Here is a 12,645-nt window from a genome sequence, read left to right as displayed (position 1 = left end):
TTTACATAAAATAAAGTACAAAGGCTACTAATTACATACTGAATATTAAGGGGACGGGGGACTTCATGGAAGAGGACATTATACAAAGGACAAAGTAAATGTGAAACAGAACCTTCACAAAGTGAATGGTCTCTGACTAGTCTTGACCAAATGCTCAAGAGTACACGAAAGCTCAACAACAGATTCTAGTTAATAGTTATAACTTCCCGTTCAGTAATTTTTTATGGTCCCAAAGTCGCCTTGGCATATTAGGCGGTATGGTTGCATAAAAGTTATTTAGCTTAATTATAACAAATAATTTATTTTTTTTGTCTCTGGTCAGTAAAATATTTAAAAATCTCTGGACAGATGTCAAAGTATTGTCCTCTGTCAAAAGTCATTGTATAGTGTGAACTGTCAATGTCATAAAACTTATAAGAAGTTTTGGGGGACGGACGTCTTTATGTTTTGTTTTGTTTTTATGTAAAAAAAAATAAAAACAATGCAAAAATGGTGGAATTGGATTCTTATAATAGCTTTAGTGTGTTTTTTATTTATTGCTGTGCCTTTAACGTATAATACAAGTCCGAGTGGTACTAAAGAACAACTGCGACCTATGTTCGATAAGTACATAGAACAGTTTAATAAGTCTTATAAAAATAATCCAGCAGAATATGAGACGAGATTAGAACATTTTGTCGTAAGTATAAAATTTATTCAATACTAGTTTACAATAAAAAAATGTTATTTTTAAATAAAGGTAGGTATGATAAACAAAAGTATGGACATTAAAGGTCAACTTCTTTAATGAAAAAAATATTGTGAAATAAATTTAATTGCATTATCACTTTGTACAAAATGTTACTTTGAAAAAGTTAACATCAAAATGTTACTTTTTTTTTAAGATACCTTTTGAATTACAAAAAACATCTTATCTAATTACAACTTCTAATACTAAATTCAAAAAGTCCGAGGCCGTCGCAGTAGTTGTAGGGGCACACAAGTGTCTGATTGTAAACTCGACAATTGTGGGTTCGATTCCCACTCGGAGGAATGAATTATTACTATTATTTTCATTCATCATCATCACTCTGGTATCAATGCAAGGCGCGGCGTCAAATTCAGCATGATACTGTACAGTGTACAAAAATAATATTATTACTATAGGCATCAGTTCAAGAAATAGACAAATTAAATGCAGCATCTAGAGGCCCAGAACAGCACAGAGCAAAGTATGGTCTAACAAAACTCTCAGACATGTCTAAGGCAGAATTCAAAGATATTCATTTGTCTGATGAAAAACCACGCCACAAACGTTTAAGAGAGAACTGGATTAAATATGAAAATGAAATAGATTCTGAAAGTCAACATCATAGACTTCAAAAATTCATGAGAAAGAAAAGGGCAACTCTGCCTTTGAGGATTGATTGGTAAGTTTTTTCTGTATAAGTAAAAATATAAACATATGCAAGGTAGATCAAATATAATTGATGTGATATAGTAGCACACCATCTGACTGTGTGACATTTGTTTGTTCATTGTCTACAATAAATTATTTGAATTTTAAATTATTGTGAATTATTTAATTTATCTCACTCTGGAAACAAGTCAAAGCATGTGTTGAGTTCTCCCGCTCTATATACAAAATCTCGAAAAATAGACAGTTCTCTGTGCCTAACCTGCTATATGGGATATATGGCATGAAAATAAAAAAAAGATTTGTATCTGCACTTACATGCACTACTTAACTACTTAACTACAAGTTATTTTGGTGTTACTTCTTTGGTGTAAAAAGATACAAATCTTTCTAAAAATTATCTCCTTTGCTATCCTATGATTGTAGAGAAAGTGACAATAAAAATAGAATTAATGATATATTTTAATACATTGAAAGAAAGTTTTATTATAACACATCTACTTAAATAAACTTTATTCTAACATAATAGTAATATAAAGTTCACTACAAAGGTAAAACACTAAGCTATATAATCACAAAAAATGTATACTTGTTTTCCATGTAATATAATCTCAACAACATTGAAAGACATTTAATTATAAACTTATGTATAAGTGTTGCACTGTGTGTGGATATAATATTGCATATACTATATATAATAAACTAGCGGCCCGCTCACGGTTTCACCCGCGCGAACTATGTTATTATTAATTTCTGTCTCCATGACTACGTCTTAGTGACGTCTATGCAAAATTTGAGACTCCTAGCATTTGTAGTAACGAAGTTTCATACAAACTTTCGACCCCAAAAACAACCCCTTAGAAGTCGAATATTGCAAATTCCCGTCTTAGCGAGCACCTACGTCCTATAAGTAACTCCTATGCAAAATTTGAGATTTCTAGCACATGTTGTTTCTGAGATTTCGTGATGAGTGAGTGACCTTTCGATTTTATATATATATAGATAAGATATACTACATTTTGTATAGACTCAACAGTCTTGAGTCGAGACCATTAAGCCATGTACATTTTAGCCTCTTCAAAACGTCACCTATTTAAGGCCTTAAGACTTAATTTTGGTTGGGCGTTTTTTTTTTAAATCCTCTTAAATATTATAACATATATGTTAGATCCGATCTCCGCATGATCTGCCTCGGTCTGCTATATATAGTAGACTTTAATACTAGTCTAACCCTACGTCACTAGGTCTTAACACTGGTAACGTCTTAACACTAGGTTCCCTCTGCCTACCCTGCTGTGTGTGGGATACACCATGTAGCTGTTTTTTTTTTTAAATTAAGCTTATTATGCTATATTCATAAGAGCATTTGTTTTATTCAATATCCTTTGCCGAATTAAGCTTAAAAGATTTCTAAATGAATAATTCATTAAGTATATTATCCGCGTTTCGCGACATCTGGGTTGCTATGTCAAATTATTATAATTTCTGTCTCTCAACAGTCAACGACTTAAAAAGCCGGTCCTTTGGAAGGTCTGAATGGAGATAACCCATATAACACACTATTTATAAAAATTTTGTACATTTGCATATTGTTGTAAATACCTAATTAAAATTTGACATTTTTAACATCTTTTTCTTTCAAATTGTTATTACAATTAATATTTTGCCGTAAGCCGTGCGATAGGTCAAGGTGTTATTGAATTTTACTATACTTATTATGTTGAACATACTATATATGTTATGCTATACATATATATTTTTGACATTGCTTCGTTCTTGATACACTCAACATTACTGACGTTAGGCTGCATCTCATGAACTGTGATATTTAAGCGGGTTAAATTAAAAATTAAATAAATTGATTTTTTATGTTACGGTCATTTTAACGTCTACCTTGATTAAACTTTGAAACGGACACATTTATATGCATATGTATATTACTACAATATTTTTCCATACAAAATAACCATATAGGTACGTTTATCGTGTCATTTCTCAGACATCATAAGTACGAAATTTCATAGAAAGAATTATTATTCTTAAAATTTTTCACGTTGATCGTATTCTATGGTTTTAATATATTCTATGGATTGGACATTTTCAATAATTACTCAGACTCTCAAAAAAAAATATACCATTTTTTATGGAACATATTTGACTGGCGACGACTATGAATTAAAATCCCATTAGGATAGAATATTTAAGTATATCTGAACAATCTGGTTTTACAAAGAATGCCTAAGCTAAGTCAATAGGTTGCCCCTGCTTACCTCATAAGGAAGCTCCTAAGATGATTTAAAGCGGTGAAAGGCACATTAGAATTAAGCTAAACAAACATAAACAATTATTAATAGAGAATTTATGGATCATTTGCGGTACCAATGAATGCTTAGTTATTATTAGTTTATGAGCCCAGTCGTCGTAGAGAACAAGAAATAAAGAATTTCGTCACAGAAGTACCGGATGGCGGAATGCAATGTTGCAGAGTTATCTATCAATTGTTGTGGGTTCCATTTCAACTTAGGGAAATTAATTATTTTCATTTCCTCATTTTGGTAACAAGACGAAACGCGACATGATGGATGTCCATCACTCAACCTCTTGGAAATTACGCAGGAAGTGGGGAACAGAGTGCTTCAACACTATTTTCCCTCTGCCTTCCCCGCAAAAAAACTACTGGTAACGCATGACAGTGAAAAATAAACGAGCCACCAATTTTTTTGCTGATGCTCCATTATATATGAACATAAAAATAAAGAAAATAAAAAGTTGTCTCGATAAACATCAGCAGGTAAAATACCACGTTGGTATATGGCGATGTTATTTTTAGTTACTTCGGGTAAGCTGCGGGCGTTGCATTCCTTTTTTTAATTTTAAACTCAACTTTATTTTGTAAGAATCTATATCAAAATGTTGATTTATACAATTAAGATTAATTAATATTCGAATGAAACTTCAACAAATGGACGACGGTACAATTATAACATACAAGTGCCCCTGCGCAGCTTCGCCCCATTTTTAAATATATAACATTTGCCTTCTTTCTTTACATAACCCGCTTATCCGTTCTTAAAGTATATAGAGCCTTTGAAGTCGAGAAAAGTGATAAATATACATGTCTATCGATAATTTTAATAAAATCAAAAGGCCAAAACGTCATTTTATTCGATATTTCAGCTTCAGATTCAACCTATTTAATTATTTTTTTACAAATAAATTTCCGGCTTATAGCAAGGAAGGCAGAGGGAACCTCAGTAAACCACAGAACCTGCAATCTCCTCCTAGTTTTTGATATTTTCTATGTTGAGATGCAGTCAGACTCACCGCGCTATGGTCTCACGATTTAGATAATTGATAAACGCTTAAAAACAATACGTAACGTAATTAAAGTTGTAATAAAGTTCTATAATTAACAACAAATCATTATTCTACAGGTATCGGTATCGATACCTCGACATATCAGGTTTTTAAGTGGAAAAAAATTATTAAAGTAATATTACCTGTACATATATATAGTAAATTTTCTGACTTTCTCTCTTTTTGTCAATTTACAAAACAACCTTGTTTGCTTGTTGCCAAACTATGATTCTGGGTCAGAAAATACAGGTGTAGTGTATGAATTTATTAAATAAAGTTCGTATTGGAATAAAACTGTCTGTATATTTTAGTATGTAGAGCACTTAAATATTTTTTTAACCATATAAATCAATGTTATTGACCAAATATTTAAACGTATCTTTAAATGAGCGGAAAGTGGAGAACGAAGTATCTTAACTGTATTCTGCTATAATCTTCACAAGCATTCGTTTATTATTATTAAAAATGCACTCATATACCTATCACTTATATTTTAGTATATGTATTTTAGTAAAAATTTTGACAAGTAAAGCTTATAACTCTGTTCAAGAATACTTAGAGGACAAACATGTATGGAATTAATGTCTATTGAATGTAATGCAGGATAGCTACCAACTAATGTAATAGATTGTGATTGTACCATTGATTTTGAGAAGAGCAACTGTTGAGTTTCTTGCCAGCTCTTCTCAGCAGAACTGCCTTCAGAACCGGTGGTAACTTTTTATTCATATGTTCATTCGACGATTTAAAACTGCTTATAATAAGTTTATTTGAATAAAGAATATTTTGAATTTGAATTTGAATTTGTAAATATATATATATATATATATATATATATATATATATATATATATATATATATATATATATATATATATATATATATATATATATATATATATATATGTAAACATATTGTCTGTAGTTAGACTTTAGCTAATTTTGCGGTTAGGGCGGATTTTTCTATGGCCGCGGGGTCTAGTAAGGATAATCCTTCCTTTTAATATGTTATACTAGTAGTGAATACTGTGTTGCGATTTGATCCTGGCGGCAGAATGTAGTAGTAGGAGATTAGTACACCGTGAAACTGAATATGTACTTAAAAATAGGAAAACAGTCATTTTTTTATATGGCATGTGACTTATTAAGGAATATTTATATAGATAAACCTCGAATTCGACCCGAAAACAGAAACTACACTAGGTCAGTTTTACTTCAATATCACTCTAGTGTAGATTTTTAAATTAGAAGAACATTTATGAATATACAATTAAAAATTTTCGAAGTTAGTTTTTTTTTCAAATTTATGGTAATGATATTGTATTTGCGTGCTGATAATATGCAAAATTTGAAAACAAGCTTAACTTGAAATGACACGCCGGGATTACATTGATTATTATTGTTTTTTTAATTTATTTTTACTTTATTTGTTTTGTAACTTCTCACTACGTTCCAAATTTCATAAATATAAGTGCACGGCAAGTACCCCATAGTTTTTGATTAAGCCGCGAATTTCATACCATCAAGAGCTTACACCGTTGCATGCTCCAAGGGACCGAAGACTAGAATAGTCTATAACTAGAATAGACTAGAATAGCCGAAGAATGAATAATATTTTATACCTCCACGCGAGCCTTTAACCGCAAAAATGTAATTGAGGTCTTGACAGACAGACAAACGGGCAACCTAGTAATAAGGGATTTATTTTTTCCTTTTGGGATATGGTATCCTAAAAAGAAACTCTAAAAAATGTGTTTTTAAAAACAGTTAAAATACTGTTGAGGTGATATTTATAGTAAAAAATTAAAATATATTAATAAAAACCATAAAAACTTTCATCTATTTAAAATATAAAAAAAAATTAAAGTAGAAAACATTTATAATGTATTCGCTTACTTTTCAATGCCAGCTTAATAGTCAACAGTAGCCAAATTACAATTTTAAATCACATTTATTTATTTGATAAAAATATTTATATTATGTACCTATTTACTATAAATATCCTAATTCTCGTCTATACAACGTTGAACATCGCACGGAACTCATCCCAACTTACCAATACTATCATGATATCAGTATTATCATTTAATAATATATCATAGTTCTAATGTGAATATTGTTAATACCTTATTTACCTGTGATAGAAAACGGAGAATAGAAAAATATGTATAATTTCTTTCAGGAGAGAAAAAGGCGTGATAGGTCCTGTAAGAGACCAAGGTCTGTGTGGTGCGTGTTGGGCTTTCAGTACAATCGGGACTATGGAGACCATGGCTGCCATACAATCTGGGAAATTGACTCAACTTAGTGTACAGGTGATTCATTGGAAATATTATTAGAATTCACTAAAAAAATGTTAGTTTGTAGATTAAATTTCGGTGAAAGTTAATAAATAAACAACTATTTTCGGCTGTTCCCCTATAGCAGGGTAGTCAGAGTTTACCTAATTTGATATAAAAAAATACATACACTTTTAATTTCTTTTATATAAATAGGTAATATAAAATAATTTGGTCCACAAGTAGTGGTAATGGGTACGAGCACAGTAATCGTTTTTTTATTTAAAAAATCTTTTACTGTTCCCATTACGTTTAAATATTTCTCATTACGCTTAATAATTTACGTTGCGAAGCTCAAAATTAAAATTGATACTGTCGATAAACATGGCGGAGCAGCTGTGCAAAAATGCTCAACTTTAACGACCCCAAGCTCATTTTATTTTATTTTATAAAACCAGGATACATCTTAAATCTTCTTTTCATCTGAAATAAAAACGTCATTCTCAAACAGACAATAATTTTGCAAATATGTAAATATTCACCTAGTTCTTTTAAAAAATATCAAATACAGGTCTTCATAGAATACACAAATTTCATTTTAAAAATGAATAAATATCATTATAAAAAAACTAAACGACATTAGGATACATTTCTAAGAATTCGAAATAGAACCGGTTTAATTTGTTTTTTGAAAATTTTTATAAATGTAGAAACGATGTAGCCACTTTAAAAATATACATATATATTACATATATTCTTTATTTGACAGTATAGTAGCGCTGTAAGGAATGTCTTTCGAAAGGATTCACGCTGTATTTGGCATATAGTAGGGTAGACAGAGGGTACCTGGGCACCTGATTTTAAGACATTCCGTGGAATTCTCGAGGCATTCCGTGTTGAGCGGAGGAACTGAATTCTCGAGGCATTGCGTTTTGAAAGAAGGAACTGAATGCCGCACTTTGCCTCGTTACCAAACGAGGATATAAAAAAATAAAAATAATTCATTCTCTGGAGTGGGAATCGTACCCACAACCGTCGCGTTCACAGTCGCACGCTTGTGATCCAGCGTCACGATGGCCTCTGTTATTGTTGGATATATTTAGCATTTTTGTAAAATAATACTAAAAAAGTTGAGATTGATTCGGTTGCAAACAAGTTTGTGCTCATTGTAATTTATACTGAAGATAAGTTTATGAACTGTTAGCGACCTCTTTATTACGAAAGTTAATATCACCATTTTTGGAGACCCTAAAATTAGAAAAAAATTAAAGATGAATATCTGAACTTGTATTAGATTTCGATATTTAAATATACCTATATTTTTTTACATTTGGTTAAAACAAATACCTTTATAAGCTAATTTAGTTTTACTGTAAGTCGAAAGTCGAAAGTTCGTATCCATCTCGTATTTTCCATCTCTACTGAACTTACTTCCCATATATACCACTTCGTTCTTCTTTCTTCATCCGTTCACAAATTTAAATTAGTGACAGTATTACTTTATTCCTATTTCCAGGAAGTAATAGATTGTGCCGGTTTAGGCAACAGTGGGTGTCTTGGTGGAGATATTTGCCTGTTACTGGACTGGCTGCTGATGACCGACACAACTGTGGAGTACGATAAAGCTTATCCTCTACGTCTCATAAACGGAGTCTGTCAGAAGAAAACCAACGCAACGGGTGTAAAAATTGAGAAATTTACTTGTGAGGAGTAAGTATTTTTTTTATTTTACTATATTTTTAGGTATTATGTAAGTTGATGAAGAGAAGCTTCGTTAAAAGTTTATTTTTGAAATATTACGTGTTTTTTATTGACGGTGAAATAACGGTATTTATTAATTCATTACATGTTTATATAACAAAACAACTTTGTAACAAAACTCTATATTCGATTCTCGTCTAAGCATTTTAAATAGCAGTAGAATGGAGCAAAAAAGAAATTGTTATGTACTTGATTAAATTTTATACGTTTTTATATAAAAAATCATATTAGTGTTAAAATAATCTACTTTGTCATATGTATGTCCAAAAAATTAACTAAGGTTATTTTATAATATTGTTTCATTTGATTTAGTATCTTATATATTGTATTTGTTTCACAGCTACGTGGGCATTGAAGACAAGATTCTCCAACTAATAGCGACCCACGGGCCGGTGGCGGTGGCGGTCAACGCGCTCACCTGGCAGAACTACCTCGGTGGAGTCATACAGTATCATTGCAGGTAACATATTATATACTTAAAGTAATATAAAATTTATATACTTACTACAAATATGAGGCCCTCGTCGCGCAGCGCCACAACGCGGTGTGACTGTAACGCGACGGCTGTGGGTTCGATCCCCACTCGGGGAAGTGAAATATTTATTTACGTTTATATTTCCATTTCTTCACTCTGGTCAAGGCAAAGCGCGGCGTTCAGTTCTGCCACTCAACACGCAATGCCTCCAAAATGCGGTAGAAAGTGGGGAACGGAGTGTCTTAACAGTAAGTTCCTTCCTTCCGCTGTGTACGGAATACAGCGTGAAGCTGATGTTTTTTTTTATTTAATTTTTTTTATTAATTTATTATTTTTGACAGGGAATAAGTTCCACACTAACCGTAGAAAAATATTTTAGAAAGCGTATAAAAATTTGACGACTCCAACTACGCCATATATAACTATATATGGCTATCAAGTCGTCTTGGCTGAGTATGTACATGTAAATGGATTGCATGGCTGAACGGTAAACAAAAAGTATGGATTCGAATTTACTTACGTTCCAATTTTTATACGCTTTCTAAAATATTTTTCTACGGTTAGTGTGGAACTTATCTAATAATGTAATATGAACTCATATATTTATTTTCCTGTGTTTTTTATTTCAGTAGTATAAAAAAATATTATTTTTTTGTTTCTAGCGGTAGCCCAATAGATCTCAACCACGCTGTAGAGCTAGTAGGTTACGATTTATCAGCCGATGTGCCTTACTATATAGCTAAAAACTCCTGGGGCAAAATATTTGGTAGCTCAGGCTATCTAAGACTGGCAATCGGCAGTAATACATGCGGGCTTGCCAACGAAGTTGCCAGTATTGATGTTAAGCCGTAATAGTGTTGTCGTACAGAAAAATGAAATAATCCTTAAATGTGCTGATTTTTTTTTTGTAAATTGATATCTACTTATTTATTTTCTTTATTAGAAATATTTATATAAAATTATTAGAAATATAAAAAAAGGTTTGTTATATCGATTTTTCACAGATCGATTAAGCAAGTTGAATTTTAATCCATATTAATTCGCAGACATATACACAGCATATTTAAGGGTTTTTTTATCATGGTATAAGTATATTTATTTTAATTATTTTATTATTATACTACTACTTACAAACTCAATTTTGTTTTTTCTGGTTGAGAACGAGTGCCATTTTATAATATATATATATATTTTTAGCAATTTTTAACAATTTCTATAAAGCAATGAGAAATGCAAATCGAAATTGTAGGATGAACTTACATGCCATTAACATTACTAAATTTAAAACGTATAATAATAACAGTATAGTTGACTGGAATGTACAATATAATGGAAATAATTTTAAAATATTATTCGTCCACTTTAGAATGTAAACATTTTTACTAAAAATATTTCATTATAGAAATAACGAATTTACAAAAATAAAATATACATGTACAAATATTTGATATCTTAAAACTTTACACCATCTTATTTGTTAAAGATATTCAAAATGTTGCTTAAATTACGGTAAAATAAATATACAACTTTTGATGTATTTAGGTAAATATAGATTATAAGTAAAATTTCTAAAAGACTTTTTTGAAGAAGAAGAGAAGTAATTTGCTTAACAACTGAGTTAAGCAAATTACTAATCATTGATAATGAATGATAAGTAAATACTTACATAAATATAAGTAGTTGAAGTAAATTTAGCATTATTATTATAATATATTTTGGCAAAAGCATGTATATAGTGATATTGAAGAGTGCCTTTAAAAAAATGGCCTTTATAACATATTTTTAGGGTAGGCAGAGGGAACCTAGTCTTTAGGCACTCCATTCCCCACTTTCCGTCGAATACTGGAGGCATTGCTTGTTGTTGTTGGTTAGTTGGTATAACTCAACAACCCACACTTTGTGCCCCTGCGCCACAACTGGCCTCAAATTTATAAAATCTGATATTATTTATATTTATAAAATGTTAGTTTAATAATTCATATGGCAATAATAATATTAATAAAAAAATTGGAAAAATGATGATAATAATAATAAATAATTAGAGTATTGTATTAAATAGTAATTTTTCACAAAAATAAAAAAAAAAGGAAAAATAGTAATTTTATTACTGAAAATTATGCATACATAATGTTAGCTTTAATTTTTTATGACTTTGTTTTTTTTTATATTTTATAAGTCAAAAATAAGTTAAAAATTATTTTCTACTTACTACATGTTTATTATTTTTTAAATATTACAGTATCATAATTCTTTCCATGACAAATTATTATTATTAATGTAAAACCTGGTAAGTGTAAGTTTTGTTCATATCTGAGTAATATAAATAAAAATTGTCCTACGCATTCCAATTGGGTATACTTTGTAACATTCCATTTATTATAAAATTGTTTTATTTTTAGTTTAACTTTCCTTTTTTTTAAAATATGTTTTGTTAAACAAAATGTTCCAATGCTGTGCAACTCGAATAAATTTATCTTTGTATTTTATTTTTTGTTTTATTTCATATACTTTTTTTTATAAATCCCTTACTTATAATAATTTGTGAACATTACATCAGGCTTGCAACCCACAAACACTATTTTAATGATAAATATTTTTATTTAAAAATTTAAAATTTATTCTTCTGTATAATAAAAGTATTTATAGTATATTTTTTAGCTATGTTGTTGTCCATTTTAAAAAATATAGAGTAAGTTTTATTACTCCAGTAAATGTTGATAACAGTCGTTTATAAAAGAAGGTGACAATAATAAGGAGTAAAAACAAAACTTTAGTGGTTGGTGTTGATAAGATAAGCATTCAATTGTGTCTAATTGACCGCACTTCAAATATGATAAAATAATATCGCAAAAATATTTTGGGTCTATTAATATAAATGATTTAAAATTATTATTATTCTTGGTTATTAAACTGTCTAAATTATAAATTGGCAATTGAGTAAAAAAAATGCAATTAAGCTTGGTTAAATAAGTAATCAGAAAATATTATTTACTGAAGTAAACTAGGTAATATAACAAAATTTGTACGAAAAGGTTAAAAATTCTATAATCTGTATTTTTAAATAGGTGTAACTATACTGTAGTCATTACATAACGTAAGTAGGTCTTGCAGACTAACCAATATTACTGAAATTGTTTACAAGACCAACGTCATAGAAGAGAATTATGGCGTCTAGCGTTTATACCAAAATAGAGCGCACAATTTGAAAAAACAACAATTTAATACATTTTATGCCACTTTACAGATTGAATAAAATATTAAATAATTTTTATTATGATTTATACGAGTCTATAAAATGAAATGAAAAATAAATGAATGAAAAATATATCAACCTATATAATTATATGTATTAATATATAAATATTTAATTATTAAAA

General features: G+C 29.8%; 1 protein-coding gene across 1 annotated transcript; it reads left to right on the top strand.

Annotated features, from left to right (window-relative positions):
* Positions 1–398: 398 nt before the first annotated feature.
* Positions 399–11,754, top strand: LOC146533189 (cathepsin O-like). Its single transcript, XM_085195586.1, has 6 exons — positions 399–679; positions 1,147–1,409; positions 6,936–7,068; positions 8,549–8,742; positions 9,134–9,253; positions 9,931–11,754. Exons 1-6 carry the CDS (start codon positions 482–484, stop codon positions 10,118–10,120), a joined length of 1,098 nt encoding a protein of 365 aa, XP_085051712.1. The 5' UTR covers positions 399–481; the 3' UTR covers positions 10,121–11,754.
* Positions 11,755–12,645: the final 891 nt, after the last annotated feature.

This window comes from Heliconius melpomene, chromosome 13, assembly GCF_056956725.1.
Source record: "Heliconius melpomene rosina isolate 202511_hmr_F chromosome 13, ASM5695672v1, whole genome shotgun sequence".
Taxonomy (NCBI): Eukaryota; Metazoa; Arthropoda; class Insecta; order Lepidoptera; family Nymphalidae; genus Heliconius; species Heliconius melpomene.
Note: the sequence above shows the minus strand (reverse complement) of the source record. Positions and strands in the feature narration are given on the sequence as shown.